This window comes from Echinops telfairi, unplaced genomic scaffold, assembly GCF_000313985.2.
Source record: "Echinops telfairi isolate 266 unplaced genomic scaffold, ASM31398v2 ScPeMD7_7475;HRSCAF=8513, whole genome shotgun sequence".
Classification (NCBI taxonomy): domain Eukaryota; kingdom Metazoa; phylum Chordata; class Mammalia; order Afrosoricida; family Tenrecidae; genus Echinops; species Echinops telfairi.
The window spans coordinates 15,213,678-15,236,514 of record NW_022111379.1 but is presented as its reverse complement, the minus strand read 5'-3'; the positions used below and the strand labels follow the sequence as shown (position 1 = coordinate 15,236,514).

The 22,837-nt window shown below is 47.7% G+C and overlaps 1 protein-coding gene across 1 annotated transcript in view; it reads right to left on the bottom strand.

Moving 5' to 3' along the window:
- The window catches only part of SLC3A1 (solute carrier family 3 member 1), a 44,731-nt gene extending 22,506 nt beyond the window's left edge, over positions 1-22,225 (bottom strand). The window contains exons 1-4 of the mRNA XM_045285680.1: positions 22,198-22,225; positions 17,092-17,271; positions 16,784-16,938; positions 15,723-15,848 (exon numbers count right to left, since the gene is read on the bottom strand). Coding sequence (XP_045141615.1) covers positions 15,723-15,848; positions 16,784-16,938; positions 17,092-17,271; positions 22,198-22,225 — 489 coding nt within the window. The remainder of the gene's footprint in view (positions 1-15,722; positions 15,849-16,783; positions 16,939-17,091; positions 17,272-22,197) is intronic.
- Positions 22,226-22,837: the final 612 nt, after the last annotated feature.

Here is a 22,837-nt window from a genome sequence, read left to right as displayed (position 1 = left end):
TTACACTGAAGAGCCCATGTCCTTTTCCAGTTTATGTTTTGATGATAGGATTCCTTCCAAAGGTGGGTGATGAGGACCAAAATTATTTCATGAATGTCCCTGCTTCCTCGCCCCTCTTGTCCCCCTCTCCCCACGCACCTGTGCTAGAGAGAATTTCCTGACTGCCTGCTCGGCCTTTTTCTGAATCGTCTGCTACAAAAAGAAATGTCATGAGCTGCCGGTTCCCAACCCAAGCTTTTAAATGTGGCCTCCAAGCAATGGGTACCTGAAAACTAGTCTGAAGAAGTGGTTTGGGAGGGGAAGGGGACGGAAAGACTAGGGACCTCCAGGGAAGGACTTTGGGAAGAGAGAAGGACAAATGAGAGCTTTAGAAAGGGCGGGGCATAAGGCAGTTTCTGGGTGTGAGAAAATGGGAGAAGTGTTAGAATCACATTTACTTCCAATTCAGCCCTCCCAGGCACAAGGCTGCATCGTGGATGAACAGCCAGCACAGTCAGCTCAGAAGAGCCCTACGCTTGGTTTAACTTTCTGTTCTTTGCTTCCCTGGCTTGAATTCTTCACAATGTTTTAACAAGAAGCCCCACATTTTTGGTAGAAGGCCCTGCACACTAGGTAGCTAGTTGTGCAGAGGGTGACCTGTGGAAGAGCAATGGAGGCAAGGCGACATTGTAGGGCAGAGTAGAACCCCCGTGGGTTGACGAAGGCGGTAAATCTTTAAAGGAGCAGAAAGCCTCATCTTTCTCCCAGAGAGTGGCTGGTGGTTTAGAACCCTGACCTTGTGGTTAGCAGCTCTCCTTTTCAAAATATAGAGATAAGAAATGCCCAACTCATAGGATCTCCGCTCAATGTAACTTCCACCAGAAAACATCTCAGTCATCCAAACAAAATTGAGTCCTTCTCAAAAAGAAAAAAAGGAAAGAAAGAAAAGCAAAACAAAGGAGAGTAAAGGGACAGACATTGGTGGCGTGTGGTGCGGAAGGAAGGGGAAGTAGACTCAATTGACAGCTAACATTTCAGCAGAGAAATGGGAAGGTCAGAGAGGAATACACGCGGGGTTCAGGAGGAAGGAAAAGAGGAGGCAGTCATCAGAGAGGCAAAAGCAAGGGTGGAAGGGGAGAGGCTGACTTCGTCAGGTGCAGACTGTCATTGATGGAAAACCTTGGGCTTTGTACACAGGTGATGGGAAGCCTCTAACGCTGTGGTTCTCAACCTTCCTCATGCTGCGGCCCTTTCATACAGTTCTTCATGTTGTAGTGACACACCCCCAACCAGAAAATTATTTTCGTTGCTACTTCATCACTGTCATTTTGCTACTGTTATGAACTGGGCAACCCCCGCAAAAGGGTCGCTCAACCCCCAAAGGGGTCGCGACCCACAGGTGGAGAACCACTGTTCTGGAAGGCGGGGGTCAGCTGCATGTTTTAAAAGATCTGATGTGTGAAAATTAAACTAAATAGGCTAGCACTTCCTCAAAATGTTAAGCCTAGCGTCACCCCATGACCCAGAAATTCAGCACCTGGGAGTGGAATTTTCTTTACTCAAATGTGGAATTTTATTTGAATACTCAAGAGTAATGAAAATGCATTTCCAAAGACTTATACATGGATGCTCATAGCAGCATGTGTTGGTCAGCTTCTGTGCCCTCTTGGCTTGGCCAGGATGCTCAGTGGGTTGGCGGTTGTGGCCTCACTCACAAACACTGCCATCGAGTCAATGCTGACTCACCGTGACCCTATGGGACTGGGTAAAACTGCCCCTGTCGGTTTCTGTGACTGTCACTCTTTCAGGGAGTTCAAAGCCCTGTTTTCCTCCCATGATTACCTAACAGGGTCATCAAGTCCATTATGGTATCTGCTGTGAGAACCAAGCAATTATAAGAATCAAGGAAGGCAAATTAAAGGAAACTTCCTCAGAGACGTGGCCTGCACCTATTTAAGCAGACTCTGGAAAGACCTATCTCTTCTTCCTGGCATGGATCTTGCCATCTGTCTCACCCACCGCCAGTTCTTTGGATGGGAGCCAGTGGTCTGCCATCTTGCCGACTGGCCAGTGGTCTTCTGGCTTCCCAGTTCACCATTCTGGTTCATCAGCCCTGGTAACGACATGGGTCAGGAAAAGCCTCCCGCTTAATATCTGACCCACAGACTTGAGCAGGGCTGAACTTACCTGATTCTATGTGTGAACCACTTTCATGACATAAATCTCTCTCTGCATTTGTGTGTAATATGTGTGCATATACACAAATACACATATATGCCCTATATTCATAAAACCAAACAAGTGGAAACAACTCAAATGCTCATTCCATGATGAATGTGTAAATGAAATGTGGTTTGGCCATGCAACGGAACATGATTGAACCATGAAAGGGACGGGACCTTGAAAACATGTTGCTAAGTGAAGGTAGCCAGTCACAAAAGACGACATGTTACATGATTCCATTTATATGAAAGTAAATTTTAAAATTAGTGGTTGTGTGTAGAACTGGGGCAGGGGGCGGGCAGTGAGAGACTGGAGAATGTTGTTTGAGAATTTAGGGCATCTTTAGGGGTTGTAAAAATGCTCTAAAAACAGTGACAATGGTTGTCTATTCTATACAGTGGTTAAAACAATGATCACATACTCTATAAGGTTAAATCTCTTGGTATGGAATTAGACCTCGATAACGCTATTTTTGGAGGGGAAAAAGCAGACTGGATTGAGGCCCACAGTGCAAGTGCAGAGGTCACCATGGTGGTCAAAGTCGGACGTGACAGAGGCTTGAAAAGGGAGACAGTGGTGTTGGTGGCAGGAATTGGTCAGAAGCTGGGTCTGTTCTGAGGGTGGGCAGAGGTGAAAAAGGGAGGGGCTAAGGCTAATCCCTAGGACCGGGAGGCTGCCTGGGACCCAGTAGGAAGGAAGAGGAGGAATATGGCATGTTCTGACTTAGACGTGTGTCGAACCTGGAGTCTAGGCAGAGGCTGGGGTTCACTATGTCCATAGGGGTAGTCATCCCTGCCTGATGATAAGATTTACTAAAGCGTTTCCCCCTTGGTCCTGCAACGTGACCGTGACCGAGGGCAGTGCACAGGCGCGCGTGCGCACGCCCACACACACCACCCATAAAGCAGCAGGCTCTGACACGCTCTCCCACCAGACTGCTGGTAAGTTGGCCCCTTTTGTTTCTGTTTCTCTGCCAGTCCCTGGAACTTAATGACCCAACTGTGCAATGAAAGAAGGAAGCATTGAGCCTGAATGGGGCATGATACTGCAGGGACACTGAAGAATACAGCCTGTTCCTGGCCTCCAGGTGTTTACAGAACTGGTGACACTTGAGACAGGACAGGGCTACCTAATAGTGCAGAGCCCAATTCAACAGCCCAACTAGCGGAGGCTCCTCAGCCCACAGGCGCCCCACAAAGATCAAGATTAAGAGGGGAGGCCACTCCCAGAGCGGGGAGAGCGAGAGCTTGACTTGATATCCATGTGGGAATTTCATCAGAGCAGGAAGTGGGCCAGCAGGCCAAGCATGGGGACAGGGAGAATGAGGGGCCTCACAGCCTGGGCCTCAGCTTGGCCCTCTTGCACCAGACTCCAGACTGCCTTTCTGCTCACTACAGTGGCTCTGCCTTCTCTTGCTTGGGCTAATCTTTCTGTGGGATTGGCCGCAAGCTGAATGTTGAATCACCCTGCTGAGAGGAGGGCCAAAGAGGCCCAGAGAGGCCCTCAGAATAAGCTGCAGACTGGGAGTGAAGGGGATCCAGGCTGTGCATGAGCAGCCACTAAAAGCAAGAGCTTCAGGTGAGGATCTGCGATCGCAGATGTTCTGTGAGGCGACAAGCCCACAGGGGAGTTGAACAGAAGCCACACTATTTCACCGTGATCTTTGCTGGTCAAGGAGGGTCGGCGTGGTGCACCCACAATGCCACCGAGTCCATTCCAACTCCTGGTGACCCAATAGGACAGAGGAAAACTGTTCCTTAAGAGTTTCTAAAGCTGCAGCTCTTCATGGGAGCAGACAGCCTCATCTTTCTCCCTCGGAGCGGCTGGAAGGTTTGAACCACCAAACCTGTAGTCAGAAGTCCAAAAGTTACTTCACTCCCCCACCCCCCAAGGCTCCTTAGAGTAATACAAGGGAATTCTACATAACCTGACTCCAGACAGGCCAGAGCCCTCAGCTTGATTGCTGCACTATCTATCGAGCCCTATCAGCTTTGTTTTAAAAGCATGGAAAACAAGTGTTTCCACTAGGCTGCTCCCTCTGCTTAAAGAGGTGCACTCCCTCTGGTCCCCAGCTTTGCAGGCTCTCAGCTCAAGGGGGGTTTGCTCTGCCTCCCCACTCTCCCAGCCACCTAAACAGCAGCCTACTGGCTGAGGGCGCTGCTTCCATCTGCATATTCTAACACCCCCAGCCCTGCTCTGCCTGATGGCATGGCTGTTCTCTCAAGGGCTTTGTTGGTCTCTGTTTGTTCTATTTGTAATATCCACTGTGCACACCTTCAGCCCAGCTGAGCTGCCTGTCTGGACTGTCCATGTCCTCCCTCCAGGCACAATCATTGTTCTGAGTGCTCTGCTTAAAGTTGTACAGGTTTTGAAGTGTACTATCTTGCTGGCTATGTTTAGGGTTGCCTGATAAAACACAAGATTCCCAGGGACATCTGAGTTCTAGATAAACAGCAAATACTGTTCCATGTAAGCATAGATTCCAGCCAAGAGAACCCAATGGGGCCAATTCTACTCTGTCATAGAGGGTCATTATGGGTCAATAATCAACTCAAGGGCACCTAACAACCACAGCATTATATGATTTTTAGACTAATTTTTAGACTAATTATGTCCAAGTAGGAAAATCATTTCCTTTTTACCTAAAATTTGAATTCAAGTGAATATTCTGCTGCCGCTTGTTTGATTGTAAATCTGACAACCCTATCCTTTCCTCATAAGCCCTGTTATTATTGTTGCATGATTTTGCTGCATGGAAGGTTTCTCAGGAATGTGTACAGCACGCAAGCACCAGCCTTCCATAATTGAAGCATTAGAGTTCAGCAGCCAAATGTCACAAATCACTCCCAAATGGCAACTACCCCCAAAACCACTTGCCATGAAGTGTGGGGTTTTTGACTTATTTATTTATGTTTGGACTGTTTTGTTTTGGCATCTACACCTGAATGTGGAGAGCTCCAATATATTGGGCAGGAGTCCCTGGGTGGCCCAAAGGGTGAAGTACTCCAGGACTAGCTTAAACCTTGGCTCATTCAAATCCACCTGGAGGCACCTCCGGAGACAGACCTGGCAATCAGATAGGTCGGTCACAGCCTCAAAACCTCTGTGGAGCAGCCCTGCTGCTCACATGTGGGGCCACCGGTAGCTGGGATTGACGCAGCAGTAACCACGACAACCACCACGTGCACCGGGCAAGCAAAGCAAGGGTCCCAGGTGCTTCCATCAGCTGGAGTAAGGCCCACAACCATCAAGGACAGTGCATTTTAAGTAGAGATCTTGCACGGCCAAGCTTGAACAGACTTTATTTTTACTGTGAGAGCAGGATCAGCTGCTGTCGACCGACAGAGCCAGTGGGCACAGCTGATACACAGAGCCTTGAGCTGGTTCTACCCAGTGGACTTTTTCACAGGCGCATAACAATCACAAGTTCGTTCTTATTAAGATCTTTCTGGTTACCAAATTCATGCATTCATTCTTACGACATGCCAGGCACTTACGACATGTCAGGTCCCTACCCAAGGGTTGAGACGACAACGGTGGGCAAAATGCAACAGCCCCAGTCCTGGTTCTCGTGAATGCTAGAGTCTCTCAAATCATAATAAAGGTAGACCATCAACTAATCCTAAAGAGGACTTACATCATGGCTATGGGAAGCTGTCGTGAGGGAAGCAGAATAACAGAAGATGCTGAGGGAGCAGGATTTGCCCCCAGAGAAGTCAGAGCAGCAAGAGACCAGGAAGTCAGGTGGGTGAGGGGGCATCTGAGGCCAACTGAAACCAGGAGCCATCAAGTTGATCCCAGCTCATGGGGATCCCATGAGCGTCAGAGTGGGACTGGGTGTCAGAGGGGTTTTAAGAACTTATTTTCAGAAGTGGATCACCAGACCTTGCTTCTAAAGCACTTCAGGAAGGACTTGAACCTCCAACCTTTTCATAGCCACTGGCACCACCCAAGGGTTCCCGTGGCGAACTTACCATCAAGCTTACCTCAGTTGCATGGCCCCCCCCTTCCAGATCTCCTTCTAACTGAATGTTTTGTTTTTGTTTTCTGTACCTAACTTTGTACTTTTTTGTTTTAAGGTCTTCATGTTTTTATGAGCTTCAGACCCCCAAAAGACCAAGTCTACCCCAGAGGGTGCTATTCTGGCGAGAGAAAACGCTGGAAGAAAACCAGGGTGGGGGCGGGGTAAAAATGGCTGCAAGCCGTCCAGGTAACTTCCGATAGAAAGGTGGGGAAACACCACACACGCTGCTGTTGTGCACAGGAAGCTGCAGGACATTGGTTTTCTAGACGAAAGCCAGCCGTTTCCTCCACCGGGTCCTCATTCATTCCCTTTGGGCCGACACCACTGCATATTGACCCAACAGCGGGGAACAAGACAAGAGTAGTTTATGGGGGCTGCCGCTTTCATCCAGAGATATTACCAATGTTGGATGGGACCGAAAGACAAAAGCTGAATGGTTACTTTCTGGGAATCTGTTTTTGCCCAGATAATCCAGTTCATGCTTGAAAACTATTTATGTATTTATTCCCTCAGCCAGGTGAGAAAAGAGAGCTGCAGGTTTAGACTGTTAACCCTCTCTGTACTCCAGTGAAGCTCGCCCGGAGCGCCTGCTGTGGAAGTCACCTTGCATGGCTGTGTCAGGTCTGGGTGACCCACATGGATGGGTGCAATGCGATCCTGGGCAGAGAACACTGTGTCCCCGATTCTTCCCTATCTCTCAAAGCATCACACACTCCCGGGTTGTGGACCTTCTCGTTCTTTTCTCCTTAAACCCCTTGCTGCTCTGAGACAGAAAGAAATCAAATGACTGGCCAAGTTGCCTGACAGATACAATTTCGTGGGGAGGGGAGAGGGGGGAGTTACTTAGCTACTAAGGCTACTTATTTGGGTCCTCACTTTGGAGGTTCAGGGTTATGGCTTCATGAGACTTCGCCGTTGGTTGGGCTAACATGTTCATGCGCCTCTCTACCTCCTAGTTTGTTGCATGGCGCCTGGGGTCTCAAAAACGTGCAACTGGCCATCCAAGGGACAACAACTGGTCCATTCACTGCAGAAACAGAGGAAGACGACGTAGGGACAGAGGGAAGACATGGAGCGTGTGGCTGACTGCCTCCATTGCTGACCACCGTGCTTGAAGAGAAGTCAGCGAATGAATACTGAGCAAAAGGGAGAGTGTGGAGGGCAGAATTTAAACTGTTCAGAGAATCCCACTTTTCTGGAGAGTTGGAGCCTAATTGAACCCCTGAAACCGTTGCCTTAAGTTTGTCTTTAAGCCTTAAACCACGAATGTCTTCTGAAGTTTTCTTCAAACCAAATCATAGTTTAGCTTAATTCGCAAAGAATGTCTTTCGTGTGTATCGTATTCTTCTAAGGTTCATTGGGGGATTCCTCTGAGCCCCTGCTGAGAATTTGCCTTTCTACCCAAATTTAAGGAATCAGAATCTACATTTTAACAAAATTCCCAGGGGATTTCTATGAGAATCAGCCAGGGTAGAGAGACCCCGTCGCAAACTAGAACGAACTAATTTGAAGCCCTGGGGGTCATATTGGCAACAGCAACTCACAAGACTAGCTAGGGAAGTAAGGGGGTCGTGAGGCGATGCCAATGGGAAAAGCAGGTGAACCGGGGAAGCAGTATGTTGTAATCAGGTGCAGTCGAGTCCTAGTGACCCTGCGTGCAACCGAGTACGAAACGCTGCCTGCCGGGTCCCGCACCATCCTCCGAATCAGCACTAAGCTCGCGCCATCGATGCAGCCACTGTGTTCATCCATCCTCTCATCCAAGGTCTTCCTCTTCTTTGCCGCCCTTCCACTTTACCAAGCACGATGTCCTTTTCCAGGGACTGATCCCTCCTGACAACGTGGCCAAAATATGTAAGACAATGTCTAGCCACCCTAACCCCTAAGGAGCATTCTGGCTGTATTTCTTCCAGGATAGATTTGTTTGTCCTTTTAGCAGTCCAGGGTACTTTCACTACTCTTTGCCAGCACCATAATTCAAACGCATCAATTCTTCTGTTTCCTTATTCTATGTCCAACTTTCACATGCATGTGTGGCAATTAAATGTACCAGTACTTGTGTCCGGGCCACCTTATTCCTCAGAGTAATAGCTTTGCTTTTCAATACTTTCAAGAGGTTTCTTCCTTTAAAAGTTGGTAATAAAAATACCATATAGCCCAGCAATCCCCCTACTCAATATATGCCGAACAGATATATGCACACCCATATTTCTCACAACACTATTCACAATAGCAAAGAGATGGGAACAGATGTTAACCAGAGGAAGAAGGGATAAACTTTGGTACACAGACACAGTGGGGCACTATGCATGATGAAAGACTAATAATGAATCTGACAAACACATTACAACATGGATGAACACAGACGATATTATGCAGAGTGAAATTAATCACAACTGGACAAATATTGTATGAGACTCTTACAAAAAGTCAAGAAAAGGCTTGCACACTAGAAGAAACATTTTTTTAATGGCACCAGGAATGGAAGGAGAGCAGAGGGAAGGGAAGTCGCAGGCTAGAAGGCAGACTGATGCGAACTCGGGTGAAAGGGAGTACGGGACACAATAAGAGGGAGGTTAGGAAAAATAATGGAAGCAGAAGCGACATTGGTCCATTTGCAAGAGTTAAAGGCAACCGAAGCAAACGGCGTCAGATACACAGTGCTGCACGAGTGGTGATCTACAAGAAGAGGCTTGGACAGACATACAGACTGAACAGGTGTGGGAGGGAGAGTGGCAGTCTAGCCACGGATTTGACAGTGGATACGGATATGTGTATATTTACCTTTGCTTGCAATGTATCCATGGATGTACTGGAGCATCCAGGAGGAAAAATTATTTAAAAATTCTTAACTACAATCAAACACTTGAGTTACTGGGCCTGGGGCCTCAGGACCAGAGTCGGGACACCAAGGCCCACTGGCTTAACTCGAGTGTTCCACAGTCTCTTTGGTAAGTAGTGACTGAGCTCTCAGAAACGCATGACCACTCATCTAGGTGCAAATAGGGGTTTCTCCTCATCCAGGGGACCGGAGAGTGATGAAAATGCAAAGACAATGGAAGCAGTTCCATGGGCTCATGGACCAGGCAAACCTCACACAACCCTGACACCAGAACGAGAGTGGCCTGGCTCCCGCCACCCACTTTTGTAATCAGGAGCACATGAGGAAGTCCTGAATCTAGAGTGGGAGAAAAATAGGGAACAGAACTCAAAGGCATAAAAGAGACCAGGCTTACTGGTCAGATAGAGACTGGTGGGGGCCCCCCCTCCCCCGAGATTATGACCCTCCATCACTTTCCAGGTCTGGAACAGAACCCACACTTCATGTTAGCATCATCAAGCACTTAAGGTAAAAAGGGCAGCATTTCCGCAGGGACTGAGGGTGAGGAAGGCAGGGGGGTTGGCAATGGGAAACACTGGGTAGGGTGAGGTCAGCAATGGTCCACTGGGGGAATGAGATGTTTGAGTTGAAACAGAATGTGTATCAACTTCAGAATGTAAAGCGGATGACCTCCTCTGCACATAAATCACAATAAAAAGTGATTTTGTTTTGTAATAAAATAACATGAAGAAAATAATCGCACCACTCAAAGCTCAGCACGCTGTCCTGTCACTGGCCTGTAGGAACTGTGGCCCGGGGTATATTTGGCTGTGTGTACTCTCACCAACAACGACAAAGCACACGCTTTTTACAAAAGAAAGACCTCAACATGCAGGTGATCTTATCCAAATTCACGAAGCCTTGAGAGACAAGCTATCCCTTTGAGATGGCGGAAGCTGCCAGACCGGTGTCCCTAAAAAGGCATGGCTGGGAAGTCGGAAGGCCGCTCCCTCACATGGTGAGAACCCCAATCAACCCCAGGCTGTCTTCTGAATGGGGAGAGTAGCGGACATTTCAAAGCACAGAAGAGGCGGGTGTGTGAGTGTGTGTGTGTGTGTGTGTAGCTCCTCTACTTAGACAAAAGATAGAAAGCAGTCCCTACTGCTGTTCAGACCGACCCTTGGTTTAAAAAAAAAAAAAAAGTACTAACCCCTCCAGGGGCAGGGCACAGAGGAGAGAGCACGGGCCTGGGAACCTGCCCATCTGACAGCTATCCCATCTCCCCGCTGTCCATCGGTCAGGACATCTGTTTGGCCTCATTAGACATTGGTTTCCCTTTCAATAACTACTCCCCTTGCTGGGTTTCTGTGAGGACTGAATGGGCCACCTGACACTGTGTTCCTTTTCTTTCTGTGACGTGACCTCCCGGGATGCTCTATTGTTGACTGAGAGGAGATGCTCCTATTTCTCTGCTCTGTGACACCTGGTTTGGGTTCATCGTGCCTTCTCAGTATATTCGGTGTGCCTGCTGGGGCTGCAGGCCCCTGCAGACGCACAGAGTAGAACTGCCCCAGGGGGGGGTTTGGGGCGGTCATCCTAATGGAAGATTGCCCATTACCAGCTCTTCCTCTTGGGAGTCAATGGGTGGGTAACCACTTAGCCATTGTGTAAGCTGGACTCCTTCCGTCTATTTTAAGGGTCTTTCAAAGTCAGCGCTCCTTGGGGGTTTATTGTATGCCTTTTGTTCCTTTCACTTTATAATGGTTTTTATTCATCTGTTCATTTGTGGATGATTTAACTATGACCTAGTTAAGTGCTTTACAAATGTTGTACATTTCATCTTTATACAACCCTAGCCAAGAAACCGAGGCGCCCTGCAATGGGCTTCTCAACCACAAGGTCAACGATTGGGATCCACCAGCGCTCTGCCAGAGAAAGATGAGCCTCTCTACTCGTCAGGGCAAGCTACCACAGGAGACAGTACTACCATAGCCCACAGGGTCACTGTGAGTCAGAATTGACTCAATGGCGGTGAGTGAGTGAGTGAGGAGTGAGCTAGGAAACTAAGCCAGTTGTCACTGAGCAGATTCCAATTCATGGTGACCCATGTGTCTCAGAGTAGAACTGTGCGCCAAAAGTGGGTTCTTAATTGTGTGTGAAAATATACAAATCAAACCTGTTCTAATTCCACATTTTCTAGACATAATAACCAGTGACGCAGTCTGGTTACCAGTTCCAGCTGTCACTTCTCAGGATTTTCAGGGACAGGAAGTAGATCTCTAAGCGTCATTTGTGAGATACCCCACCACCAAGAAGCTCCATCTGGAACTTTCTAACTGCTCTATCCCGGGCACACGGTCAGTTTGGAATATATCAGATTATTAAATAAGTGAATGATTTATTATAAAGCATTAGGCATATAGGAGTAGCTTCACATATGGTGCATTTATGATCATCAACCATGGAGCTGGTTTATAAGAGAAGCAGTGAGTGAATTACATTTTGAATGGCTGGCAATACGGTGCTTGTTAGGAGTGGGCGAGCCAATCCCTGTGCTCTGGAAGGGCCTATTGGCTTCTCATCCCCACCTGCTGAGATTGCACTGATGGCCCAGGAGCCCCCACCCCGGGCCCCTCATTCCCACATGGCAGTCAGGAGCACCCTGAGCCCTGGACAAGGGACCCAGCTCTCCACACTCTTTCGGCTAAGCTGCAGGGCCCCTGGGTCACTGCCATCTGAGCTTTAGTGTCCTCATTTGTCCCATCAGGCATTTGGGAGGCAAGTAAAAGCCAGAGTGATTGGAAGAGTAGAGACTACTACACCAACACAAGCTCCCCTCTCCCCCGCCTGTTTCCAGAAGCCCCCCAGACCTCCCCAGCTAAAAGCACTCAGATCCTTCTAAGGCAAGAGAAGGCAGGAGGGGAGAGGAAGGTGGGTGTGCTGGGTGCCCCATATGTGCCCAGTCTCCCGAGGAGAAGACTCAGTCCTCTCTAGGTGGATGCCCCAGCATAGCTCAGGCACAGTGAGTACAAGCTGGCAGGTAAGCAGTGCCACCCCACGGATCCAAACCCTCTGGGTTGCAAATGATTAACCTGTTTAACTCTCCTGCAGAGATAAAGCACTGCCTTGGGGGTGGGGGGTGGGGGGTGGGAGGGTGTTAGCCAGAGGTCTCTTGTAAGTGAAAAACCTCTCTCCAAGAGAAAAGAACTTTCCCTCCTAGCTTTTCAGCCTGTCTTAGTTACTTCTACTGGGAAATCGTTTAGACCAGGTTGGCAAATGATGTCTTGGGATCCATGCATGCCAAGAGGGAGTTCATCCTGGGGCAGGGGGGCGGGGCACGGGAACAGTAAGGGAGACTCCCTTCCACACCTCCTGGCAGGCCTGCGGGGGAGGGGGGGGTGTTGGTTGGGGGTGGGAGTCCCCACAGAATTAACCTATTGGCTGGCACATGTTGGCCAAATTGATCACCCTCATCTGAACATCTCTAGATAATCCATCACCATTCCCATAGAGAGCCAGGGGAATCCACCACGGGATAAACCGATAGTTTAAACTGACACGTAAGAATTTCCAACTGAAAGCCTCCCGAGGGGCTGGGTGGGGGTGGGGGTGTGTTCAGGAACCATGAAGCAGAGATGTCCCTGGAGTCTTGCTCTACCACTCCCACGGCAGCCCACTGTGCCTCACTGAGCCCGTTTCCTTCTCTGTAAAACGGTCCTGAAAGCTCAGGGTTGGGCTTGTTGCAAGAGTGAGATGAGGGCATTCAGGTAAAGTGCCTGACACAAAGTGAGAGCCTGACAGAGGAGGGTGGATGGGAGATGATCCTTGGTGATGGAAAAGAAATCGTCCACAGTTTCACTGGTGGTGTGTATGGTACCCCCTAGTTAGGCTGCTGACCACGCCTCCGCCCCTCCCTACCCCTGACTCAGCGTGCCCATTTCTATACAGATGCCAATGCGATGCATCTCAGCTCTGGAGAGCTTCAAACATACACAGTGTAAATGGTCTCATGACCAAGGAGTCAATAGAAATACATTTCACAAACTAAGGGCAGGTTTGTACATTGAAAAATAGAAAACACAGTAAAAACGAACACGCAAGTAAATACAAAGATAGTCTATGTTCGTGTATCAGAAGGCGTAATATTGAGCTGGCAATACTCCTCAAAAAGATCCATAGAGCAGGTAACCCTGTCTTTCCCCGCAGAGCAGCTAATGAGTTTGAACCATGGATGTGGTTGATTAGCAGCCCAGTGCTTAGCCAGCAGCACCACCAGGCTACACATATCCAGCTGACCCTAGGACAAATGGGTTTGCACTGAACAGATCCTCTTCTATGGGGTGTATTTATATGAATATACACTCATATGAATGCATATATATGGATATACTACATAGAGAGAGAGAAGGCACACACAGAAGCTGGATTGTCTGAAAAAGAATTCCGCATCCGATTTGGAGGGAGAAGTATGAACCTGCGATATGCCGATGACACAACCTTGCTTGCTGAAAGTGGGGAGGACTTGATGATGCAGACCAAGGACTGCAGCTTCAGTAGGGATTACAAGTCAGTGTAAAGAGAACAAAAACCCCCACACCTGGACCAATGGTTAGCATCATGATGAAGCAGGGAAAAGACAAGCTGTCAAGGACTTCGTCTGGCTTGGCTCCACAGTCAATGCTCATAGAAGCAGCAGTCAACAGATCAAATGACGCATTGCATTGGACAGATCTGCTGCCCATGACCTCTTTAAAGTGCTGAAAAAGCAAGATGTTACTTTGAGGACTAGTGTGAGGATTAACCCAAGCCATGATATTTTCAGTTGCCTCATGTGTATGTGGAAGTTAGACATTAAATTGCCACAATGACCGTGTGTTTTTTTATACATACAATGGACTATTATGCATATTTTCCATCAAAAGAATGGGAGTACTAATACAGCCTACAACACGGATGAATCTTGAAAGCACTGTGCTAAGGGAAAGCAGCCACCTCCCAAGGTGTATAGACATTGCATAATTCCACGAACCTGAAAAGCCATAAATACTGAGGTAAATGAGTGGTTGTCAGGAAGTGGCTGGCGTGGGGAGGTGGGGGTGGGAGTGGTGCCGTGGGGAGTGGCAGTTGGTAGGTATGGGATTTCTTTGTGGAGTGAAGAACATGTTTGGAACTAGTGGTGAAGTATGCTCCTATGGAACCAGTGGTGGGTTTGAACTGCTGACCTTGCGGTTAGCAGCCCAACGAGTAACCCACTATCAACCAGGGCTCCTTATTCCATTGTATGGATGTACTTATATGAGGTATAGATGCATAGACACACATACAAAAAACCACTGTATGAAAAAAAAATTACCACTGAATTGGTTTTATAGTCTGTACAATATGTGAATTACATCTCAATAAAGCTGTTCCTTTTAAAAACAAATGAAACTAAGGGGGTGTAGGTGCCCTTGGGGAGTCTGACACTGCAGCTGCAGCTTCTCTTTGGCTGGTAACATGAACGAACTGTGAATGGGATCCACAGCTCTGCTCCACTGGGTCCTCCTTGCCTGCCTCAGAGCACCACCCAGGACCTGAACCCAGGCCCACACTAGCCATAGCACCGCAAGACAGGAAACAACGAGAGAGGCTCACATGTATTGTGAATTAGGTGTCGGGTGGTGGTATAAGTGCTACCACGCAGGGCAAGTCCGTCAGAGCTCACATGGGTTACCACTGTGTTCGCCTCCCCCCTCCCTCGCTCCTTCCAGTTGCCAGCACCTGCCAGAGGGAGCGGTAGTGGCTCAGCCTGAGGTGCTTGGCCGGGCTGGTAGTGACCAGGTGAAAGCACAGGTCAGCTAGTTCAATTTGAACTTCACACAAACAATGGATACTTTTCAGTGCAAGCACATCACATATATGGTATGAGCCCTGGCCTGGTCTGAACCCCCATGTCCCTGGATGGCTTGTATTTGTATCTGCTAAGGCTGGGTAACCAACCCCACCTGCCGTCCTCCACGTTGGTCCTGACGGACACCTTTGCTCTTCCCGCTGCCTGACTTTCTCTCCCACCAGATAGTCACAAGTCCCCGTTCAGAGGAAGGTCTTTGGAAGACTCCTTATCCCAGGAGTCTCTTAACTGCGTTAGACAAAGGAGAAGTGCCCCCTGGCAATCCAGAGGCCCTCAATGGCCCTTAGCGCTCATACTACGTCTGCATCTAACCACATACGTACTATGTATCAGTGCAGATGTGTAGACGCACACACACAATGTATGTAGTTACAGCCTTTCCCTCGGGGCCCTGAAAACTCCTTGAGGGTGAGGCTGCTTTTCTCTGCTCCGTTCCCATGGCTTAGGGCAGCGGCAGCCACGTGCTCAGCCACGTGCTCAGCCACACAGTAGAAAATCAGTGAATGACTGAGTACTGAATGAATACAGACGTGTCACTCATGGATTACCTGCAAAACGGCCCAACAAAACAGGAACTGCCGGCCACTGTGTCTCACGTGAGTGGGATCTGAGCTGGAGAAGGACACGCTGAGTACAGAGAGACCGAGGCCGGCGGCCAGCAGCCTCCATCCGGTCCTTGCATCCCGCTACTTGGATCTGCCTGCGCCTCGGGTGCTCAACAGAAAGACAGCTTTGTGAAACCCCGTGCGTGTGGCAGAGAAGTCCGTGCGGGTGTTTGTCCTCACCTTTATCTCTTGGTGAACATCACGATTGCGGAAATTCAAATCCGGTTGCTCTTTCCTGAACTGGTGAAAATAGCATTGCTTCCGCACATCGTCAAAGTGCCAGCTGGAGTTGCCATAGACACTTAGCTGGCAGACAAAAAAACAGTGCATCATTCACACGACGACGACACTACCTGCTCAGGATCAGGACCACCCCGGGCCTCGCTCTCCTTCCCAGGGGACGCCATGCGAATGTGCTTCCGACCGTGCTGGCCGCTGGCCGACACCCATGACCAAGGACAGGCACAGAGAAGGCGGGCGGCCGGACTCCTTGATGGCCAGCGTTTCTTGAATGAGAAGGTCAAAAAGGCAAAGTGTAGCAGGACCGGAGTGAACTGACGGGACACGGGACCAGACCGGGACAGGGTGGGAAGTGAGGCAAAGGGACGGAGAGGCTGATGGAAAGTATCCTCGGCCCTGCTCGCTGCCAAAGAACCAGGTGTGACTTGCGACCCTGTAGGGCAGGGTAGAACTGCCCGTGTGGGTTTCCCAGGCTGTCACTCTTTATGGGAGGAGAGCGCCTCCTCTTCCTCCCGTGCAGCCGGTGCGGGTTGCAAACTGCTGAGCTTGCGGTTGGCAGCCGAACATGCAACCCAGTCCCCAGGGTTCTTCCAGGACACACCAGCAGGATGGAGAAAACAGAGGCTTGGGGACCTTGTTTCTATTTCTCTGGGAGATTTTTCTTCGCAAAAAACTTGATCAAAAAGAGAGAGAGAGAGAGATACAAATACACAACACACACACACACACACACACACAAAGGTGGAAACTCAAATTTTCAGAGACCAGTGAATGGATAAACAAAATGTGGTATATCCATATCCAGACAATGGAATATTGTTCAGTCATAAAAAAGGATAAAGAGCTGATACATGCTAAAAACCATAATAAAACTGTATCAGTTGTCTCTCTCTCTTTCTATCTCTCTTTTTTTTCCCCTTAAAAGGACTTTTTAATTAACCACCTTAATCGCTTAAGAGCTTCCCATTCTCCCTTTGTCAACTTGGTCAGCCGGCACTTACCCAGTTGTTGGGTGGGGTGGTCACTCCATCTATGTGGGTACAATTATGCCAGATATAATAGTCACTGTATTTCTCTGTCCGGTTCCGGCTCAATTGAAACCAAACATGTTTATTGCTGGTGTGGTTTGGTATGAAATCGATGATTAATTTTAAACCTTATGAATGAAAACATTGCAAATGTTAGAAAAAGAGTCTATTAGTTTACATGACAGTTAAGGATGGGGGAGTGGGGAGTGTTATAAGTAAGCATTTGGAGAAATATTTTCCCAACTCCCACCTCCATCCCAAGCAGCTTCTGCTAAATTTACCTTTATCATGTATGGCTGCAATCAGATTTTCAAAATCTTTCATTGTTCCAAAAATGGGATCAATTTCCCGGAAATCTTCCACACCATGTCGGAAATCTTTAAGGGATGATTTATAAAATGAAGTAATCCAAACTGTTTTTATATTTAAATTCCTGATGTAGTCCAGTTTATCTTGAATACCTGAAAGAAAAAAGTCAAGGCCAGGGATGGTTCTAAGGTGTTTGTCTGATTGTTTTGAAGCCAAAAATATTTGGAATTTCATTCAAACCGAATAAAATCCAAATAGCGAGTTCTATCTACCTCTAACAAATAATATCAAATTAGTCTTATAGCAATAGCCTTGGGCCTTTAATACAGAATTCAGAGCTTCTTACAAGTGGGTTGGGGCCCCAGCATAGGGTAGCATAACTGAATGTAGGGGGTCATGGAAATTTTGACAACAGGAAAAAGTTTCTGAACATGCAATGACCAGAAAGTAATTCAAAATTCAAATGCAAAATACATCTGAGGTCTTCCTGGCAGTGGGTACAGATCAGAGCTGGAAACACAGGGAATCCAGCACAGATAAACCCCTCAGGACCAACATTGAGAGTAGCCATACCAAGAGAGTAAGGGGGCGGTGGGGGTCGAAAGGGGGAACCAATCACAATGATCTACCTACAACTCCATCCCAGGGGGATGGACAACAGAAAAGTGGGTAAAGGGAGACATCGGTCAGGGGAAGACATGAAAAAAATAATAATTTATAAATTATTAAGGGTTCATGAGGAAGGGAGATGGGGGAAAGAGGAGAAAAAATGAGTTGCTGATACCAAGGGCTCAAGTAGAAAGAAAATGTTTTGGAAATGTTGGCAACAAATGTACATATGTGCTTGACAAAATGGATGGATGTATGGTTTGTGATAAGAGCTGTACAAACCCCAAATAAAATGATTTTTTTTAAAAAAAGAATTGTACCAAAAGAAAAAATCCAAGCCCATTGCCCTTACAATGAGTCTATATAAAGTTTCCAAGGGTGTACATCTTCCGGGAGCAGACACCCTCGTGGTTTTGCACTTACCTGACAGTTCAACCTTGACCTGACAGGACCATCAGAGACAGGTGCCCAGGTGGTGTAGGAGTTACCTGTTGGGCTGTGACCCCTAAGGTTGGCAGTTTGAAACCACCAGGCTCGGCTTGTGAGCCTTTCTATCCCCCATCAATAGTCACAGTCTCAGAAACTCACAGGTGCAGTTTGACCCTGTCTTATGGCGATGAGGTTTTTTGGTTTGCCATCAGGGCTGTACAGAGTGCTATCAGAAAGGTGTCAGCCCTAGACTGAGTGGGGCTGAGGAAGCTGATGATGGCTGGGCTGTGGCCCCGGAGGGCAGAGGAGGTGTGGGCAATGGAGAGGGGAGGAGAGGAGCTTTAAGGCTGAGGAAAGTGAGTGAGCAGGCACAGACGCAGCATGTCTAGAAAAGCAGAGGAAATCTTCTACAGAGATGTGGGTCCCACGCAGGAAAATGAGAAGGAAAGGGAGGTTCCTGCCAGAATGGTCAGGGGCTTTTGTTCAGACTGTCTTTGAACTAGCTGAATTTGGATCTTTTGCCTTATTTGTGTCTTCCACCAACAGCCAAGAATGTATACGGAAGAGAATTCTAGACTGGCTGAGGAGAGAGAGGGAAATGATATTCTCTGGACTTGATGCTTACCTAGCAGGAATGCATACTATGAAAATGCGTACTATGAAAGCTCCACCCAGCGAAGCATTTTTTTGGTTGTGGTTGTTGTTTTCCCTTGGGGGGGACGCGTACCCTCTCATATATGGAAGGTGTAGGGCCATTTAGAATGTCGAAAATGCAAGACTTCATAGCAATTTTCAAGCATTTTTTGTAGATCTAAATTTTTCTTCAAATTACGCAGTACGCATTTCAGAGCACTTTTGACTTCATATCTGGAAGTCGGTGGATACTTTATGTTAAATGTCTCAGAGGTGAAGTTAAGCTCACGCTTCCTTATAAAATAACATTTCACTTTTCTCTTTAGAGTTTCTGTGCACCAGGGGAGAAGTCGCACCATATTCTAACAAGACTGGAACATTTTCATTTTAATAAAGGAGTTTGAATTCTGTTTCAGAACACTTGAGCCTCCATCTATTGCACCTAACTTACTCCTACGAATCAGCTATGACTCATAGCCACTCCACCGGACAGGATGGAACTTCTCTGTGGATTTCTGAGGCTGTGAATCTGATGGGAGCAGGAAGTCTGTCTCCCCTTTCTCTGACAGAGTGACTTTGTGGTCGTGGTCACAAACACATACCCCACAGCACCACCAGGGCTCCTTGTTTATTGTACAGTTAACCCCAAAAACGGGCCACAAATAAAAATTAAGTTGGAACTGCCCGCTATTCCATTCCTAATAAAGGTGAAGTGATTCTTGGGGGAGATTCCAAGTTCATGTAATTTGCACTGTTCAAATATATCTTTGGATCAAAGGATACCCTCTGAAATATAAGTTTTAGGGTTTGGGTTTTGTTTGTTTTTTTTCATTTTATTGGGGACTCTTGCAACTCTTGTCACAATCCATACATTGCTTGCATGAGGTGAATTTGTACATTCTTTTCTAGACACTTTCTATTGAACCCTCGGTATCAGCTTCTCTTTCCCCCCTCCCCTCATAACCCCTTGATAGATTGTACATTGTTATTTTCATACCTCACACCAACCGCTGTCTCCCTTCCCCCATGTTTTCTGTTGTTCTTTCCCCTGGAAAGGGGTGTATGGTTATGTGTCTATCATTGTGATTGATTCTCCCTCTCCTCTCTACCCTTCTGGGATCACTATTCCCACTCCTGTTCCTGGATTCTATGTGTCATGAGCTCCCATCTCTTATCTATACCTGTGTACATGTTCCGGTCTAGTCTGAATTGAGAAGCAGCACTGGGGTCATGGTAGTGGAGGATGAGGAAGCCTCAAGGAACCAGAGAAATATAGTGTGTTTCATTGATGCATTACTGCACCCAGGTGACTCAGCCCTTCCTTGTGGCCCCTCTGTGGGGAGATTGCTCCATTGTCTACAGATGGGCTTTGGATCTCTGCACTAACCCCTCCTTGTTCTCAACCGTATGTTTTGTTTGTTTGTTATGTGTCTGCTGATACCTATTACCTGGTCCCTATGATTCTTCATGACCACACCAGCAATGTGCTTCTTCCATGTGGACTTATTGCTTCTCTGCTGATTGGCGGCTTGTATAACTTCAAGCCTTTAAGACCCCAGATGCTATATCTTTTAATAGCCGGGCACCATCCGTCTTCTTCATCATATTTGCTTGTGCACTTATTTTGTCTTCAGCAATTGTGTTGGGAGGGTGAACATCTCAGACTGCTGATTTGTTAGAACAAATTGTCCTTGTGTTGAGGGAGAGTATGAGCAGAGGCCTGAAGTCCATCCCCTACCTCAGTGTATTGCCATATAAATATATATGTACATGGGCCAATACCTCTATTTTTGTGGATTAATGTATTGTATTTACATGCTACAGTTATACCTCTATCCATTGCTTTGCTTCCTAGGTTCTATGTCTGTTTCCTTTTACCTTCCTCCTACCCCACCGTCACTTTCCCCTTATTTCTGCCACCTGGTACCTCCTCTTAGCTAATTTGCTGTTTCTCAGACACCACCTTCCCTAGCTCCTTGTCATTGACTCCAACACCCCAGTTGTTCCCCTGTCCATGGTGCTGTCTGCTCACTGCTCCCTTCCCCCACCACCCTCACCCCCAGGTCTCCCCAGGACCATTGGTCCTGCCACTCTCTCCTCGGGCAGGCCCCCCACCCCCGTGCCTATCCTATATAGGTAGGCACACCAACTATGACATAGCCCAAACTGATTTTTTTAAAAAGAAAAGAAAGAAAGATTGAAAAGAGAAAAGGAGAAGTAACAAGAAGAAAAAGAAAAGGGAGTAAAGAAAAGGGGGTAAAAAGAGAGAGAAAAGAAATATACAAAAATCCCAGTCTGTTCACAGGCCTTCATGACTGTCCAGGAGCTGCCCCTCTGGGCCTGGAGCCCCCTCGTAGGGGCTCCTCTGGGGGCCGAAGTGTAAGTTGATCTAAATATCCAGTACAACACAAACCACTTTAAATAAACCCAGCACGCACTTCCTCTATCCCAGTCAAGCTAAGCCAAACCAAACTCCCTGCCATCGAGTGGATGCACTCATAGCGAGCATGTAAGACAGGGTAGAACTGGCCCTGTGAGTTTCCAAGACGGTGACTCTTTACTGTAGTTGAAAGCCACCTCTTCCTTCAGAGAAGCGGCCGCTGATGGTCTTGGACTGCTGACCTTCTGGATTTCAGCCAATACTACATGAAAATAACCTGCCTTTTTATGAACAAACAGAGAGAAGGGAGGTATATGGCATATGTTCTGTCTCAACAACTAGATCGGGGGAGGGGGAGGGGAGAAAGTGGTGTCATTTTGGGGGTCAGCAGGTCAAATACACCCAGAAACAAGTCTAACTTTTGAGGCACCAAGATGCAAATGCGTGTTGGCCAGGTATGATAGGTTGAAGGAATGTAGTGGTAAAAGTCAAGGCGCCTCCACACTCCCCATGTAATTGAGAGATCCCGGGGGTGGTTTACTCCAGGGGTGGTGGGGGACAGGAGGATATCCTCAAGAACACAGTTCTTGCCCTCAAGGGCCATGCGGGACCTGGAAGAGGCTCGCATCTGTGACGAGGCACCATCAGACAGTGCCATCCATCAACAGCACAGGAGCTCAGGGGCCGAGAGGCCCTTCTGAACAGGGAAGCAAAGAAAGGTGAGTCAAGAACGGGGCTTGATAAGCTCCTGAAAGGACTCGGAGGACTGCAGTTAGTGGAGATCAGGAAATATTTTTATTTTTTTAAATAAGATAAGATGCATGCGAGCAGGAACAAGCCTTTAATTAGCCAAGCCAGTGTTTTCAAGAGTTAGTCTGTTACCTCCTCAGGGTTTAGTCTCAGTCTTGGACACCCGCTGGGGCAGTTCTACCCTGCCCAATAGGGTCGCTCGCTGTGAGATGCAATCCACTGGACACCAGTGGGCTTGGGGGTCCTGGATTCAGCGAAGGACCACATATTGCTGTACCTTTTTTCCCCGTCTTTTCAATTCCCATGACTGAAACTTAAAAGCCAGACTGTGAAGGGATTTGTTTCTGAAAATTCTCTGAGCACAACAGTATACTCTGCAGCCCAGTTGGGGAGGGCGCTTGGGGTCACCAGGAGGCAGGGCTGACTGGGTAGCTGCTAACAGCCACAAGCATTAAAGACCACGTCTACACACTTTTAAAACTTGACACCTTACAGATATACACATATATGTGTGTATATATATATATGTATGTATATATTATTTACACTTAATTCATTAATAGATTCTAACCCTATCACTTACTGGGAAAGCAACTCCAAACTGTCACCTTCAAGGCTGTAAACACAAGGTGAGTGGTTGAATGTGCACCCATTCCATGGGAGAATAACGAGGTTTTCTGCTCCTGTAACGATTGATCAGCCTTAAAACCCCACGGGGTAATCCTATCCTGTCCTATAAGGTCACTATGAGTAGGAATGAACTCAGTGGCAGTGAATCGGTGGTTAAGAAGCAGCAGGGCAATTACAGGAGGAAACGTGTGCCACGTAAGAAATTAGAATTGATTAGCAAGCACATAGATGTCCTTTAACCCAAACTACGCCCATGGCCTTTGGGTCCATTGAGACTCATGGTGACC